General features: G+C 36.9%; 1 protein-coding gene across 1 annotated transcript; it reads left to right on the forward strand.

Moving 5' to 3' along the window:
• Positions 1 to 1,028: 1,028 nt before the first annotated feature.
• Casp1 (caspase 1) lies at positions 1,029 to 11,754 on the forward strand. The gene is made up of 10 exons (XM_057767307.1): positions 1,029 to 1,080; positions 1,676 to 1,942; positions 2,212 to 2,274; positions 4,925 to 5,037; positions 5,685 to 5,858; positions 7,316 to 7,550; positions 8,015 to 8,155; positions 10,087 to 10,196; positions 10,638 to 10,741; positions 11,667 to 11,754. Exons 1-9 carry the CDS (start codon positions 1,074 to 1,076, stop codon positions 10,734 to 10,736), a joined length of 1,209 nt encoding a protein of 402 aa, XP_057623290.1. The 5' UTR covers positions 1,029 to 1,073; the 3' UTR covers positions 10,737 to 10,741; positions 11,667 to 11,754.
• The last annotated feature ends 7,032 nt before the right edge of the window (positions 11,755 to 18,786 follow it).

The raw sequence follows: 18,786 nt of genomic DNA on the forward strand, positions 1-18,786 counted from the left end.
GGCGTTGTAAACTTGCCTGGGTTTAGGACTTGTTTGGTTCCCTAAAACTAGAAAAACATCATGAAACTGCTTCCACGTTGGAGCTTCGAATTTGGGGAACCTAGAAATACCTGTGCTCCTATGTCCAAAAAATGGCTTCAGGATAAAATATCTCTTTACTTTTTAGTTGAGAGCTGTGATTTTTATGACAACACAAGCCCTGCTCTTTGTTGCTTGATCCAAGCCCCTGTCTCATCTCCAGCCCTGAACCAGAACACCTGCCACCATCTACTTGTCCACTGTCCTCATCTGTAACCAATCACAAAGGTCTTTTCCCCCAAGCTTCCTTTCTAAGACTCATGTTATTATCCCAGCCCCCAACACCAGTAGGCATTCCCTGTGAACACACCACCAGCCTAGTAGGCCAGGAAACAGACAAGTGCACTGAAGACCTTCATCATTCTCTCTTCCCCACCACATTCAGTCCCAGGCAGCCCCTGCCTGTCTCTGCAAGAGAACTCCAGTCGCAGCCTCCCTTCTCTGTACCACTGCCCTTCCCACATTTCCCATGGACCCCACAGACCTTCCCCTCCCAACCTCTCTTCCTCCACTCCTGGCTTCATTCTAGCCCCAACACCAGCAGGCACCCCTGCTAATCCTCAGAGCTCTTGGGCCTCTCAGGTAAATTGCCTTCAGGTCTTGTCTTCCCACTGTTTTCCCAGCTCTAATCTCCCACTCTCATACTGAGCTGCAGCAGAAACACCTGTGGGAGCTTTCCCTTCACCCCCGTTCTTTTCTCATCCCCTGTGGATGCCTCAGATCTAACCTCCCTCCCCCACTTGTTGCTTTGTCCCAGCTCACTGTTTTGTTAAAGACTATCACATTCCCCTTTCCTGCCAGGGGCCATTCGAAGTGTTCTGCAAAGATTATTTCCCAGGTTTCCTCCTTGACAAATCTGAGCTCCAGAAGGGTAAATTAATGAGGGAAAGAAGCAGAAGCACACAGGAAGAGCGGTTATTTCGCAATCTGCATACACGCCCTGGTAGAAAGGAACTTTCAGTTTCAGTAGCTGCACAGGCTAGGAGAGAAACGCCATGGCTGGTGAGTTGTCCCTGTTAATAAAGGAGATAAGTTGTAAATAAGTCATTTGGAAAAGGGGTGGTTTTTCTGGAAGCTGTCATTAGCTTCTGCGGATTAAGTGAGCTGAATCTTGGGAAGGGGGAAGACTGTGTGGAAGAAATCTGCACAGAAGATTCTTAAAGCCACAGACAGTGAAGGCCAGGGCCAGAAGGAAATGCTAGTGTACTTGTTTCTCCAGTCCTATTATAATCTTAACTATTGCATGACTCTAGTCTGACTGACACAACCAGATGAGTGACTGAGATACAGGCTACAAAGGAGAATGTTGTATCGCCTTTGTTTTATTAATCTGATTTGAGAACACGAGGAAGCAGGATGAGGTTTATGCTTTCTGAGTTCTAACAGAAAGACAGTAACTTGTTACTTGTGTCTCCCCCTATGCTCTTGTGTAATGTTGAGGGAAAATAGAGAGCAGAGATAGCAAAAAGAAAGGGGTAAGAGACATATGTGAAAGAGATATTTTACTTTTTAGTTCTGAAAGGGGCCAAGCTATTTTTGACAGGAAAGGAACATGTGGTTGTTTTCTTGACTTGAGAAATGTTTGTACCTTAAACAGACAACATCCTCAGAGTAAAGAGGAGGCAGTTCACCAAGTCAGTGAGTGAAGGAACAATAAATGGCTTGCTGGATGAACTCTTGGAGAAGAAAGTCCTAAACCAGGAAGAGATGGAGAGAATAAAATTTGTAAATGCTACTGTTATGGACAAAGCAAGGGACCTGTGTGATACTGTCATAAGGAAAGGTCCCCAGGCAAGCCAAATTCTACTCACTTACATTTGTAAAGAGGACAGCTACCTAGCAGGAGTTCTGGAGCTTCTATCAGGTAAGAGCCTTCATCTCAAACTACGTTGAGAATCAATATCTTTTTATTACCAATGTCTAGTTCACATATTTCCTATGTAGTTTGAATATAACTCCCTCTCTTCAGACACCAGAGTCCCACTTTTGTGTCAGTGACCCTATTATATGTCTCTTATCTCTGTTACTCCTATTTCTTCTCCCTGGTCTCGTGTACCTGCCATTGGTCCCAAACATGCTGTATAACCAAGTATCACCTTGTAATGATGAATTAATTTCCTTTTTTCTCTTCAGGTACACCAGCTGCAAATACTGTTAGTACAGATGATATCCAGGGAGGACATTCTTCTTCCTCAGGTATACATATTCACAAAGGAATGACACCCTTTAATCACAAATACTTTTGGCTATATTCTTCATGGGGTAAACCTAGGTTGAAGGGATTTGACTAACTGATAACTAGTTAATAACTAACTTCCAAGCATCAATTCTATGATATTCTTCATCCTGTTCTCTACATACCTTGTTCATGCAAAGCAGTTCTCATGGCTTCATCACCTATATTTATAGTAAAATTTTCTGGCTTTGTATCTCAAGTCTTAACTGTGTAGTTGGGTATTAAACCTTATTCAAGTGCCTAGTGCACATATTCCTACCTCCTCTGGACTTATATTTCTAAACACCTCCAAAGGTAAACTTGACAGTCCTATCCTAATCCTTTTCAGTTTTCCCTTTCTTAGCTATAGTTGTCATCATGAGCAGTTGTTAAAATGTGAATATCAAAGCATGCTTAGTATTTCATTTTCTCTCCTACCTCTTTTAATGTGTAGCTAAATTTTAATGAGTGCCCCTCTCAAGGCCTCTGCCACTTTATTATACACCTTTAATTTGTAGCTTGCAGTAGTTGCCAATCATTACTGTCTCTACAGTTATCTATGTTAGCTATAATTTCTTGATCGTTATAGAAATAGCTATCACATGTCAATTGTACTCTTGACATTGCTCTACAAAATCTTCAAGAATAGTAAGCATGGCAAATAATACTTCTTTTGAAATCAACTTGAACGATTAAATATTGTATAAATATCACTTTTAAACTATTTTTACCACTGAATTAAAGATACCAACATCTTAGGTATAGTAATAAAAACCCTTATTTAGATAACAAGGAATTCAGTAAGAAAGTCAATATTCATATTGGTTCTTCCATAATAGAAGGTTGTTCCTTATTCATGAAGATTATATAAGGCATTCTCAATGAGAGAGAATGCAGCTCTTTTCCTTGCCAGAGATATTTCATTCTGTGTCTTACACACCTACAACAGAAGGCACTAACAGGACTGTGCTTATAGCCTTCCTGTGACAGACATTGGAAAGAATGTGAGAAGTTTGTGGGAGACTTTGCAAACCCAACTCAGATGTGTCACAAACCAAACACATTTGTATCTTCTATTGGCTACAAGTGATCATTCAGACAGACTATATTCTGGATTGTTGGTAACAAGGACAAGTTTGTGGTGCAGGGTGGATGCACCTATAGAACTCTGAGTACAGATTCTGTGAGTGTACAATCAACCAATCCTGGAAGAAAACAAAAATAAGCTTAATTTTTAGAATATTAGAGCTACCACAGGAAATATTTATGTATCAAATGACAAAAACCACATTACTATTTCAGTGGCCTTTACTTAAATGGCACCTTCACCTTGTGAATGCTGATGCATCAGCACACCAGATTCGTTGTTGGTAATGTTAATTTTGAATAAGCTCACGTCTTTCTTAAAGAGCATTGCATGTTACAAGAGAGGTTTTTCCACCATAGTTCGGAAATAATCTCATCCAGAAAACAATGCTTTATCCCAAATCAGAAGGACAAGTATTAAAAGGAAAACTCAGTTATTCTAAGGGATCTATTCATGATGATTAATCCCATGCTTTATTACATATTTCATGTGGTGCGACATTACATTATAACTGAGTACTTTATTCAATTACTTTAAAATATCTCCAATATGAATAAATATCTGTTTAACTTGTTGTTGATTTACACTTATTTGTTCAAAAACAAGACATCTTTTACCAATTAATGAGCATTTTTTCATATTTTCCAGTATGTTCATTCAAAGTAGTTTGTATTCTATTCTACAACCAACACATTTTGATAAGTTGGCCCAATGTGCTAAACATGCAATTATCTAAATGCCCTTTAAAATTAATCAAAATCTCCTTATTTTAATTGCTTTGATTCTCTTCTCTAATACATTAATAAATCATTTCTACCTTGTAAATATAACAAGTATACATCAAATTATGTAGAAGTCCATCACATGGTCTGAAGATATTAAATTTGGGATCTAGCAGGAGTCCCAGAAGTTCACAAAATCTATTGTGAAAATACTCCTTCATATATCTGTGCTGTCAATAGTGAGTGATATAAATTCATAAAATTAGCACATTAATTTTAGCACTTAGTTCTACTTCCTTTTCATTCTAGTAAATACATTCAATATTGTTTCTCCTTTGATTAATTTGCACATACAGTAGAAAGGGATGCTGGGGGAGAGGACAGAAGATCATTTTTTAAAAGTACTTCAAGTGATGCCTACTATAGTGCATAAGTTAAAAAAATAGGTAAACATATTTTTATAATTTTCAGTGAGATTAAATAATATATCTTTCCTACTGCCCTCTGCCTACAATTTCATCCTAAGCTTCAAATATTTTCTAAAATAAATGAGAAATGATCTAATAGTCCATGCTTTTTTAGTTTTTATATAAAATATTTAACAAAATACCAATCCTAGGATAGATTGCAGATCATACTACTGGAGATCTCTGGCTTGCCATGTGTCCATTAATAGTAGTTTGTATCTCATTCTACAGTGTGGAAATGACCGCAGGGTTTTACTCAGCTGTCTTCACACATCGATAAGGCTAGAAAAGACTTGAAGTGAGACCACCAGGCTTCAGGCTTCAATACATTTTGGCATTTTTTTGTCTCTTACAGAAATAAAGGAAGAACAGAACAAAGAAGGTGACACATTTCTGGTACCAAGTGGGAACCTCAAGTTATGCTCCCCAGAAAGTGCTCAAAAGATTTGGGAAAAAAATTATCCAGAGGTGCTGTGCCCAGAATCTGGGATAGAGCAAGTTGAGGAATACTGATTCCATTCCAAAGGGTGGTGATTCTTTGCCACAGCCATGTTCATTGCAGTGTTTCCCAGATTTGAAGAGTCACTCTACTTTACATAAAAGTTCTCTACCTCCTAGAATATCAGGTTTATTTGAAGTTTTAAAAATCTGGCCCAATTCCTTGGTATACAATAATAGCAACAGCAAAATAAGTGCCTAACATTAGATGTTTACTGTGAGTCAAGTATTACTCTGTATACCTTACATTAAAAAAAAAAAGCTGTTAACCTTCAAAATGACCCATTTTAGAGATTAAGAAATTTAGTCAAGTATGCATCAATATTATGTCTAGAATCAAGAAATCAGAGGAATTAGTTTTATAATTTAGGGATGCCTAGCTTTGCTTTTCAAAATTTCATTTTCAAAATTAGGAGTAGATGTTTAGAAACTACCTAGGTATTCATAAATTCCTTAGTGCTCTTGAATTAAGACTCATTCTATTTTTATCCATAATCTTTTCATCACAAGGTTGATTTTTTGAAAGGATTAAGCAGAGGGAATTGTGAACTATCATAAGCATATAAAGTAGATATTGAATTAAACAAAGCTGTTCATTGAATCTGCCCTTCCTTCAGATTTATCCAACAATGGATAGGTTCACTCGTACGCGTCTTGCTCTCATAATCTGCAACACAGAGTTTGACCATCTTCCTAGGAGGAATGGAGCTGATGTGGACCTCAGAGAAATGAGGTTGCTGCTGCAGGGTCTGGGATATACTGTGAAGGAGAAAGAAAATCTCACAGCTCTGGTAAGATTTCTCAAAATATGCTGGGTCCAGGGGTAGGTTGATCCCGAATTTCCTGAGAAACCGCCACACTGCTTTCCAAAGTGGTTGCACAAGTTTGCAGTCCCACAAGCAATGGATGAGTGTACCCCTTTCTCCACAACCTCTCCAGCAAAGGCTATCATTGGTGTTTTTGATTTTAGCCATTCTGACAGGTGTAAGATGATATCTTAAAGTTGTCTTGATTTGCATTTCCCTGATCGCTAAGGAAGTTGAGCATGACCTTAAGTGTCTTTTGACCATTTGAATTTCTTCTGTTGAGAATTCTCTGATCAGCTCATTGCCCCATTTTATAATTGGGTTGATTAACCTTTTACGGTCTAGTTACTTGAGTTCTTTATATATTTTGGAGATCAGACCTTTGTCAGTTGCGGGGTTGGTGAAGATCTTCTCCCAGTCAGTGGGTTGCCTTTCTGTCTTAGTGACAGTGTCCTTTGCTTTACAGAAGCTTCTCAGTTTCAGGAGGTCCCATTTATTCAATGAGGCCCTTAATGTCTGTGCTGCTGGGGTTATACGTAGGAAGTGGTCTCCTGTGCCCATGTGTTGTAGAATACTTCCCACTTTCTCTTCTATCAGGTTCAGTGTGTTCGGACTGATATTGAGGTCTTTAATCCATTTGGACTTAAGTTTTGTACATGGTGATAGACATGGATCTATTTTCATTCTTCTACAGACTGACATCCAGTTTTGCCAGCACAATTTGTTGAAGATGCTCTCTTTTTTCCATTGTATACTTTTAGCTCCTTTATCGAAAATCAGGTGTTCATAGGTTTGTGGGTTAAAGTTCAGGTCTTCTATTCGATTCCATTGGTCGACTTCTCTGTTTTTATGCCAATACCAAGCTGTTTTCAATACTGTAGCTCTGTAATAGAGTTTTAAGTCAGGGATGGTAATGCCTCCAGACAATCCTTTATTGTATAAGATTGTTTTGGCTATCCTGGGTTTTTTGTTTTTCCATATAAAGTTGATTATTGTCTTCTCAAGGGCAGTGAAGAATTTTGATGGGATTTTGATGGGGATTGCATTGAATCTATATGGAAACAATATTCATGTTTTTCATATCCCTAGATAATGCCAGAAAACATTGTACAGTGTCAGAAAACGTACACTCTTGCTAGTTTGTAATGATGATATCTTTTTGTGAGGAACCACTAAATATTACATATGCCTGCCAATAATTACAATGCTTTAGCCAAAGTCTCCTGTAACATCCAATTGGAAAATATTTCAACCAGTTCAATGATCTCAGGATGACTTCCTATAATCTTTATAGTTTGATTTTCATAAAATCGAGAATTAGAAAGTTTCTTTTCCATGTCACTATTTTCATGGAATTATTCATGAACCCCCTTGACTGCTTAAAATGAAATCCCACAGTATAATGGTAGTTCATTGAAAATCACTGGTCTGCTTTCTTACAGGCGATGATTAATGCAGTAAAGGAATTTGCTGACCGCCCAGAGCACAAGACTTCTGACAGTACTTTCCTTGTATTCATGTCCCACGGTATCCAGGAAGGAATATGTGGCAAATCACACTCTGATAAAGAAGCAGATATTTTAAAACTAGATACTATTTTTGGAATGATGAACACGTTGAAGTGTCCAAGCCTGAAAGACAAGCCCAAAGTTATCATCATTCAGGCCTGCCGTGGGGGTGAGTGCAGATGATGGTTTAAATAATAGGACGCTCACAGTCTGACTTTGCAATTTATATACAGACAGCACTTGCCAGTTTTTCATGTTTGATGTCTAAATATCAAACATCTTTTATTACTCAGTTAATTATGCACTTTGTAGATTGTATTTCAAATTGCTTCCTTTTCCACTAGAAATATCACTATCAACAATCACACAAACATATTAATATTTGGGCGTTATTAGAATCTATTTAAAAACTAAAAGAGAAAAGATTGATAGAAACATGGCCTATAACAAATATTGTATACACATGTATATATTTACATATATATTCACACTCACATATATATGCATGTGTATGTATTCATATTCATATATATACATAGAATAATAATTTTACAAATAGTTTAATAAAATTTTAAGGAAACAATAATTCCCTTGAAAATTGTTAGTAACATAAAACCAATTTTGTCTTTCCAGAGAACCGAGGAGTGGTGTTGGTAAAAGATTCAGTAGGAGACACTGGAAGGAAATTCTTAGTGGATGCGGATTTGGAAGATGACGGCATTAAGAAAGCCCATATAGAAAAAGATTTTATCACTTTCTGCTCTTCAACACCAAGTAAAGATTTTTTATGCCTATGGACTTTGTCAGGTTTACTGTTAGAAAGAGGAACACCATATTTAATATTACATAAGACATTTAATGCTCACTTAAAAACTTCATATTCAACCCCCGTTCCACACAGACAAAATATACATTCAATGTTTGATGAATTAGTAATCTCTTCCATGGTGCATAATTTTTTCCTAGAACTATGAAGGATAACAGAAAAATAAACACATGAATATGAACCCTAAAGTTCATTAGAATCTGAAAGGTTCACATCATTGGGATTAGTCAAGACACCAATGTGCACCAGCATCAAGTATTTCCAGAATCTTGATGACTGAGGCATGGAGACAGGAAAACTGAGCACAGGAACTCAAATCCTCAGAGTTCAAGCTGCTCAAGCACCTGAAATTCCAATGTTGGTATGAGTATTTGAGAAAGTGAGCACAGGACATCCTCCTGATAGCACACAGACCAGCTACCCTATGCTACATATTGGAGGCTAAATAAACTTAGTATGAGAGCGTTTTATACATAAAAGCAGATATTCATACATAATTCAAACATATGCTACATCCTGACACTTCCATTTGTAACATCTTATATTAAGTCTGTTTGTTTCATCTTGCTGAGATTTTTTTTAATTTCTCACCAATATTTGCAAATATACTGCTATTGTAACAAAGACTGAATAAGAAGATAAGTGTGAAATATTGAACTACTCCTGAAAAATCTAGCATTAAGTTTTCCTATTATCAAGGTTTTAATTTCTAATCCTACTCATTACTTACTATGTTAAGGCTTAAATAAAACTCATTTCAGCCTTTCATTTCCTGAATTTTGCATTTCTAGAAGACTATATTCTTTTACTGAACTACACCCTTAAGGCTCTGCCTCTGATCAAATGGATTACAGATTATATTATTGACTATGGTCACAACCTCCAGATATAGTCCACTCCTACACTGGGTGTACCAAGCCCAATGTGTATCTCACTACATCATTTTCTAATGACAAAACATCATGGATATTGATAGATTCTGGGATCATAGGGCTTTGCTGAATGATTGCTTACTTATAAATTCAGGCAGATGGAGAATCATCTTTGTAAATATACCAAGTAGTAAACCACTGATACCACATTGCATTGTATTATACCATTTTTTATGGAGACAGACCTGATATAGGCAGTGAATCATTAAAATTGCAAAATGACTCAAAATGATGAGAAAGAGTCTCTTCAAGCCTTTCCATACTTGCCACCTGACCTGCTGGTTTCTGTATCTCTTTCTTTTGCTGTCTTCACTATTCTTTGTAAATGGTTCAGACTATAAAAATTTTGTACACCAGTTACTATACCTAGATAAAATTTGCCAGTGTAAACCCCAATCACAGTGTAGGGCCTTTGGGTAAAAAATCTGGCCTTTTACTCTCTTCACTGTCAAAGTCCTTGCAGATTCCTGTTTCTACTCCTCACTCATTTCCTTTACCTAGCTCAAATATTTGTGGTTTGATTATCTATTGCTCAAATATCTCTTTTTTGGTAAAAAATAATTACTGAAAATGTCTAATTAAGAACAATTTAATTTTAAAATGTACAACAGTCTTGAATCAGACCCATTACAGGGCATCTTGGACAAAAATACTCAGATACTTATTTTCCAAAACTTATCAATCCAGGGCCTGGCTCAATATTAGCTTTCACCTCCTTAATATCAGTAACTCTACCATTTGAAAATCTGCATGGTATATAGCAACCACCTTGAGGAAGAGAGAAAAGGTATTCATTAAATTTTATATATATAAATTTAAAAAATGGAAGACAGTTTATAGGATAAAATATGGACATTATATAAAGTGTCCAGTTAGAGTGGAAGGCTATAGAGAGCTGTATTCAGAGTAAGGTCTGTCATAAGATTTTGAATATACATTATTCACAGATAATGTTTCTTGGAGACATCCTTCCAAGGGCTCTGTTTTCATTATGGAACTCATCAAACATATGAAAGAATATGCTTGCTCTTGTGACTTGGAGGATATTTTCAGAAAGGTAGGACTCAGATGCTTTTTCAACTCTACTTCTGTGGTCTTGGGCTGCTGCCAGTAGGAGAGCTCTGGACATATTTGTCTTGTAATAATGTCATTCTTTCCAAAGAGTATTACTATTATTATTTTTTTGATTAGTCAACAATCCCTACATGGTGCCACGGTTTTATGCTCACAAGCCTCAAGAAATAATCATTTATATTAACCCCTATCCTGTCATTAGTGGAAAATGGAAGAGAATTTAATACCCCTGTATCTGTTATATTTGTCAATTCCAGCAAAAGCACTTACAACTCATCTGGGAGACTATTCTGATAGCTGTGGTTCTTACAAATGCCTTGAGTTATTATTTCTTGTCATTATAGTCAATGTAGTTATTTTTCCATCTCAAGTCAAGATTCTAGTCTCTGAAAATAATGGCTGTAAATTTCCCTTTCTCTTTTAGGTTCGATTTTCATTTGATCAACCAGGATTTAGTTTACAGATGCCCACCACTGAAAGGGTGACTTTGACAAAACGTTTCTTCCTTTTCCCAGGACAATAAAATAAGTATGCTGTACATTTCTTTGTACATTTCTCTTCTCTTCTCTTCTCTTCTCTTCTCTTCTCTTCTCTTCTCTTCTCTTCTCTTCTCTCCTCTCCTCTCCTCTCCTCTCCTCTCCTCTCCTCCTCTCCTCTTCTCTCCCTCTCTCTTTCCTGTCTTCTATGTGTCTGTCTGTGTGTGTGTACTGTAAATGGAGACTGTCCTCTCAATTTCCAGCCACCAAGACTTGAATAATCACACAGAAACTATATTAATTACAATACTGTTTGACCAATGTCTTAGTTGTATTCCTAGCTAGCTCTTGCATCTTAATTGAACCCATTTCTATTAATCTGTGTATGTCCACCTAAATGTGGCTTACTGGTAAGGTTCTAGCATCTTTCTCTTTTAGCAGTTGCATGGAGTCTGCCTGACTCCACCTTCTTTCCTCCTCTATCTTTTCTGGGACTTCCCACCTTGCTATATTCTTCCCTGCCACAGGCCAAAGCAGCTTCTTTATTAAAAATGGTAACAAAATATATTCACAGCATACAGAGGGGAATCCCACATCAGTGTACAGTATGGAAAGTTTGTGTAAGGACAACTGAAGAGTATATAACTGATTGTCATTCAGGTTTCTAGGTCTGTCTTATTTGGGGGAAAGCAGGGAAACACCAAAGGGATGCCATGTTTTCAGTTCTCTATAAAGTGTGTTGTTCTTTCTTAGCTTTCCCAGATTTGGATGGACCTTTCTCAGGGTGGGTTATTATAGACCCAAATTTTGAGAAGCCTGTATTCTGTATGTGTAGATGTCATCTCAGTAGGACAGCACTTAAATAATCCTTAGGCTTTTCTCTGTTGTGAGTGTATATGTCGAATTATATGCTTATATTAAAATCAGCATGAGCCTCAACAGAATACTTATGTTTGTGTAATTTCCCTTTCCCATAGGAGCCAAGATTTCCATCATTCTGTACCTCTTTGGGGAATCATGTCAATCAGAAGCAACATTTCTCTAAATGATGCAATAAATCTCAAACAAAACTGAAAGGCTATCCTGTTGTTATTGCTGTTGCTATTGGCTTTTCCTTTATTTGAGTAAATGCTCAGAACACAAAAAAGAAACTTATGTCTTTTTTATTGAATTTAGTCTTTTAAAATGCATTTTGATAACTATAACTCATACCCTCTTTAATATCCTTCTATCCCTATAATTACTCTCCTCTCTACAATTTCCTTTCACAGACCCATTTGTCTTGCTTTTGAAACTGATTGAGTTTAATTAGGATCATCAGTAACAGCCATGTGAAGGGACTCTCCACCAGAGCCTGGTAGATACCTTAGTGGAGACACAACTGCAGACAGTTAACTGCCAATCTCCCAAAATTCCTCAGTAACCAGAGTGTCAACAGAGTTCTTAGACTTGGTTCTTAAGGCTTAACTGGCTGGGAAACATTATTTATTTTAAGATATCCATTTGTTTGTCTTGTTCTACACATTCATAAAATTTATATCTTCACCACAGGTATCTGAATTGCATAAATTTAGATCTCAGCAAAAGGAGTGTAGATAATAGAACTGGAATAGTGACAGTCAAAATGATAAATGACATCTCAAAATTAAGTGGCTACTACCGCTGAAACTTTGACCAGAACCCAACACTTTGTATGTGCTGTTATACTTAATGGCTTCAAAGATCAGCTCAGAACCTTAAAATTTCACACTCTCACTGATTAGATAACCAATCAGCACACCTAAAAAATATGGGACAATTAGAAGATACAAATGGCACTAAAACTAAACAGGTGGTCTGTTGTGGCATCACTTTAACCCTTATTCAACAGCATTGGTAAGAAGTAGGAAGAGCTGTGAGAAGGGTGCATGCCCCTTTCTTACCCACTCTGTGTAGCCTCCAAGTTGATCACACCATAACCTTATTCTTTTGCCCATTCCCTTGCCATGTCCCTGGAAAGATCTTTGCTGAGATCATGTGATCAATGCCCGAGACTGCTTCTATTAGCAAGGAACAGTCTGTCCAGAATATACCATGAAAAGTGGTAATCAGTCATTCAGCAGAAACTTATACATAAAGACATTATTGTACAATTAATGAAATGCATTCAGAAAGGGCAAAAGGGCTGCTCTGAACTGTGTCTAATAAAAGACTAAGGCTTTCATGATTAACACATTTAAAAGAAAACAAGAAAATTGATTAATTCTCCACTGGAAATGAGACTGCTTAATTTCACTGACTTAGGACTTTAGCTTTAGAGAGCAGAAGCAGGAATACTGATAAGTCAGAGAAAGAATCAGCACTGGCGATTAGTTACTGGGGTGTAGTAGGGAGCTGCGGGCCTCTTCCCACAGCCCGGCTCATGGCTGCCTGGCTAGCTTATGCCCCAAAATAACGACACACAAACTCTGTTCATTTAAACACTGCTTGGACCATTTCTGTTCATGTGTGTCGCACCCCAAGGTGTGCTTACCCGGAAGATTCTAGCCTACGTCCATCCTGGATCAGAGCTTCATCGCATCTGCTCTGGAGAGGAGAGCATGGCGTCTGTCTCTGAGAGGAGCTGCCTTGCATCTGAGCTCACTTCCTCTTCCTCCCAGCATTCTATTCTGTCTACTCCACCCACCTAAGGGGTAGCCTATCAAATGGGCCAAGGCAGTTTGTTTATTGACAAATGACCTTCCTCCATCACTAGGGTCATGGAGAATGGAAAAAATACAAAGTGAAAACCTCTCAGAGGGTGGAGTCTGCAGAACAGTATTTTATTTACATTTTTATTGTTTATCTGTTTGGTTTTTTTCCCCCAAGAGGAAGGACAACAATTCAGGAAGAGGTTGGAAGTTTATCATTTATAGGGACTTCCACTTTGAGACTTCTTGGGCAGTATTTTCACAAGTCCCCGCCTCCCTATAATAAGGAAATAAACACCCAGCAACTTTCATTTACAGTATGAAGCAGTCTGCACTGTACAAAAGAATCGAGGCCCTTCCTGAGTAGGGACTAGGACGTGAATAGTAGAAATTTCTTCTTCCATAGCTCTGAGACAAGAGGGAAACAGAGCAATGATGTAGAAGCCAGATTCCCACCTGCCTGGTTTCTGTGAAATCAAAAACTAGTGTGTATCAGGAATCATAGAGATGATGAGATAGCTGTAGCTTTGAACCACAAACAAGTTGATTCCTTATTTTCTCTTTCTGGAAATGAAGAAGGGTAAGACAGAAAACATACATGTGAGACAGAAGTCTGTCTAGAAGTCTGTAATAAACTCTGAAATTGTCTTGTTTCCTGGGATGCTGAATTCGTCATTTCTGCACCCACATTCCTTTTATAAACACATTGGAGCATATTTGATGCCACCACTCATTTTCCATCTCTAGCATAACTCTTATTTCATTAAAAATGATCCCAATTTCTTGCTAGCTCTCTTATTCTAAAAACAACTTTGATGAAGCTCATCCTTAGATTCTTACCATGGTGTTTTGACTCCTGTCCCCCTTTGCAACTCTTAGCCTTCTGTTCCATCCTTGGCATTGCTTTCAAATAACCCACCCATCTTACACTTAGAAGTTGAAAAAAGATGAGGCCAGAAATCACTGGATATTTTGGTAGCTAGTATTCAAATGCATCTTCTCATTCCTTTGGCTTTATTCTCTATAGTTAATTTGAGGAAGATGGACAATGTAATTTCTAAATCTTATAATTAAATAACATATAACATTGAGCAGTTTTCAGTTCCCTATTCTGTCCTCACCTTGAAGCCACATCATAAAAAGACTTTGAGCATCTGGGGACAACTTTGCAGTTGCTTTAGAACTGACTTATGCATGGATTCTATGTTTAGGATTTTCAGTAAGTTTGTTCTCCATTTTGATGTTCTAGGTATCTGTTAATACAGTTTCTTATTAAGGAACCCACATGACTAATTATTATCTTTTAATAAATACACATAGATACAGAGGTAGATCAATGATGCACATATGGCTATGATCTCAACACTTTGATAGAGTTTCCTACTTTACATATGCACTTGCCCATATTTCTTTAGTCTCTTTAAATTGTGGTTTCAGCCTTACAGAAAACCATAAGGTTTGTCCTGTCTTCACCAGTCACAGTTCCCTTTTACTGGTTTTCTACTCCTCAGATCCTCTTTGGAGTGTAATTCTTTCTGTGTGCTCTATGTCTCTTCTTGCAATATTTAACCTAAGCTTCAGGGTTGGCTTGTCTCTCATGTTGTTGAGGACATGGGTAAGGTTAGGTGATAGAGTTTTCTTGGAGCATAGAGCATACATCTGCTCCCTCCAGAGAGGGAACCCACAAAAACCAAAGTAACAAATACACCAAAGTCAAACTTGGTGACTTTGAGTTTTTATTTACAAGAAGCAGGGATTACTTCAAAACACTGGCCCCAACTCAAAGCTCACATCATTACAGTAATGACTCATGGAGTCAGCAACTCAGGAGTCTGCTTCTGCCTGAGGAAACTCTGCAAGATGAAAATCCTTTTCTCCCGCTGGGCACAGGCTCCTCTTCTAGCAGGTGATTATTCTTTTTATGCTGCAGGAAGCCTTTGAGAAACTTCTACATTTTCATGCTCTCAGATATGTGACCTTTTGTCTATTCTCCATGAGCCGCCCCATCCTTCCCAGATGGAATATTCCAATTAAGAATAAAACTTCCTTATGGCAGATGGCACAGTCACTAAGTTAAATTCACACATGTAGTTGCCTCTTAACCAGGCATGTAATATTTATATTGGTTATGTAATTTGAATAACAGAATGCTTAGATAATAAGAATAAGAAATTAGCTAATATTGGACAAAACTAAGTATAGTGTGCTTATAAATACAAACACTTGTAACATTTTTTTATTGCCTGGTACTGAAATAGAGACTGGATAAGGTTCATCTTCTAATTTTCTCTTTAATTTTTTTTATCAATGTAAACCCACCTAAGCAATATCTATGGTACCATCAAATAGTCCATGATTATGGGTTTGAAATATTTAATGTTCTCTGTCTTTATGTTTAAAGTTCTATGAGTATATTTGTGTTACCATTGCTGTTTTATGATTAATGAAAGTGGCATAGACTAGTTTAGGTACAGTATCCTTTGAGAGAGTGATCTGAGTTTTGTCTTGTTTACACATTCAGGAACCTGACATTACATTATATTTCTACACAAGTCTTCAAAGAATTGCTTGCATCTGACCATTGCTTTTTCTGCTTTTGTTGCACACTTTCACACAGAGTATACTCCTTTCTAAGGCTCACACCTCCAGATTATTAACTTCACCAGACAATGTCAAATACCAAAACCTTGCCAAAAGAGGAAGGTTGAGGAGAGGGAAGGGTCCCACAAACCATTCAGATGTCAAATCCGTACATCCCCTCCTGTCAGAATATATCTTCTAATGGGTGAATGCTTTTAAAAATGATCTTTTGTATACATATCAACCATTTAAAGCATTATAGTGTTTTATATTTCACTTATTTGAATAACAATCTCTATATTTTCTCTATAAGCATTGCTGTACAGGGACACATTTTCAAAATGACATTCCCAAAGCTAATAAACTATCTTTTACAAAGAAATATTAAATAAATGTTATTTATTGAAAGCAAGGATCACTGCACCTCCCTTCAACCTGAAATCTTTCAATGTACTATACTTTTTGTTTAGTAAGTAAAACCTACCTCATTATTAAAATATGTTTAGAGTTGAGTAAGTTCTATATAGTGTTTGTTCATACATTTAGTGACCAAGTGACTTATAGAGAATTACTGATGACCACCTTACTACCAGAAGTAATGGAGACTAACTGATGACACAGGCTTCCCTGAGCTTAGCATCTAATGATGAAATGCTGATTTGTAGGCTGGAATCATATTATGGACCAAAAGTGCCAGATTAGGGAGAAGAGGGTACCTTAGGAATACTTTTGACATTTAGACAAGGTTGAAAACATCAAGGAAATTTATCAAATTTAGTGTTAGCTGAGATGTGGTGAGCAAACTGAATAAAATGGGAAGAGTAGAAGAAAGGAGTGGTAAAGAGACAAACATTTCAGAGATTAGTATGCAGATTTCTAGAATACAAGAGAATGGATGTTCCAAAATCAGTGAGCAAGATAGAAACTATAACAGAAAATGAGACTGAATAATGAGGTTTAGTTTTAAATTGAGATCTTAGGGTACTCAGTAAATTGTGAAGAATTAAGGAGAAAAAAAAATAAGAGATAAGATATTTCAAAGTCCACAGAGTAATTGTGAATAGACAAACTTCGGTGTAGATGGGCAAAGCAAAGGAAATTAAGAAGAATGGATTGATTCTGTGAAAATTTAGCAGATATAATAAAAAAACATAGATTTTGATATAAAATAAGACCTAAACAAACCAAAGACATATACTGATACCAGGCTTTGCTGCTCTCTATATTGAAGGTGAGATATTTATTTGTAAGTGTACAAAGAAGGATGATTAAAAAATGATCCATATCAATTTTTAAATTCAATATAATGAGAGTGTGGGTTATGGAAAAGAGATAGTGCATTGATTATTTACTATGCAGCTCTCAATATTGGGATCCAGGTGTAAGCTGAATCTATTAAGTCAAAAATTACCTATTATTTAAAGTTTATAATTGGTGCACTGAGCATATGTGGCTTACAAGAATGATCTTTAGTGCAAAAATTTGCTTTTAAGTGATAATCATGTTCTTATGTAATTGGAAAATAACATATATGCTTATTATACAAAATGTTTTAAAATATGTGTATACTGTTCAAGACATAAGTAGGATTAATTAGCATATGTATTACTTCTGATCTTTTGTTGTGTGGTGATAAATATGTAAAGTCTCTGAAAACTTTGCAACAACATGATACATAATTATTGACTGTAGTCACTGTTATCCAGAGAAGCTAAAGAATTTACTTCTCCCAGTTAGCAAATGGTGGCTTCCTTTCTAAAGCATCTCTCTGAGCTACTCCCCACCACTACTCTCTACTCTCTTCCTGGATGAAGCATTTTAGATTCCACACAGAAATAGGATGTATTGCATTTTAGCTTTTAGTGAATGGCTTGGTTTATTTATTTAATACAATGTCCTACAGTTTCATCCATAAATTTACAAATGTCAGAACTTCATTTAAAATACCAGTTTTACAAATGTGAAAAGCACCATATATATCCTTTTCCTTACATACTCACCTGTCCACAGATACTTATACTGATTCTATATCTTAGCTGATTCAAACAATACTGCAATGAGTATTAAAGTTAAAATAATCCTTCAGTATCCTTACTTTGTAAATAGAATATAACCAGGAGTGAGTTAGATTTGTCCAAGGTAGTTCTATATTATTTCTAACAAATCTCCATGAGTTATTTTTATCTAGTGACTGTACTAATTTATACTGTCACCAATAATGTATAAAGGTTCACTGCCTTAGCATACCCTAAAACACCTATAATCTCATGACGTCTTAAAAAAAAGTTTTATTTATTCTTTTTTCATACAATACACAGACCTCAACTTTCCTACCTTACTCTCCTCCTGGCTTCCCACCACCACCTCCCATTTCCCCCAAATCTGCTCTTCCCTCACATCTCCCCCAAGAAAAAAGCAGGCCTCCCAAAGGCATCAACCAAACATGACACACCAAATTATAATAAGACCAAGACAGAGATTCATATCAAAGGTGGGATAGACAACCCTATAGGAGAAAAGGGATCACAAAGCTGGCAAAAGAGTCAGAGACATACTGTTAGGAGTGTTCCCAAAACATCAAGCTGATAATTATATGTAGAGGACATAGTACAAACCCATGCAGGCTTCCCAATTGCTATTTCAACCTCTGTCCTGACCAGCAGGACATGAATGTAAGTCCCTGATAAACCTGGAGGAGGAAAAGGAATGGAGGGGGCAAGAGTACCTGAAATTGGTAAGGGGAACATAAGTCCTGAGTAAGAATAAAAATAATAGACTTATCTGCTACTTGCAGCTTTACTTTAGACTTGGACAAGGTTATGGGATAAACCAAGTCTGGGCAGTGTCA

Source organism: Chionomys nivalis, chromosome 4 (assembly GCF_950005125.1).
Source record: "Chionomys nivalis chromosome 4, mChiNiv1.1, whole genome shotgun sequence".
Lineage (NCBI taxonomy): Eukaryota > Metazoa > Chordata > Mammalia > Rodentia > Cricetidae > Chionomys > Chionomys nivalis.

What these genes read in the sequence shown, in the direction of transcription:
- Casp1 (XM_057767307.1), top strand. An exon ending in AGGACATTCTTCTTCCTCAG is followed by an intron (nt 2,275 to 4,924) that starts GTATACATATTC and finishes TGTCTCTTACAG; the next exon opens with AAATAAAGGAAGAACAGAAC. An exon ending in AAGAAAATCTCACAGCTCTG is followed by an intron (nt 5,859 to 7,315) that starts GTAAGATTTCTC and finishes GCTTTCTTACAG; the next exon opens with GCGATGATTAATGCAGTAAA.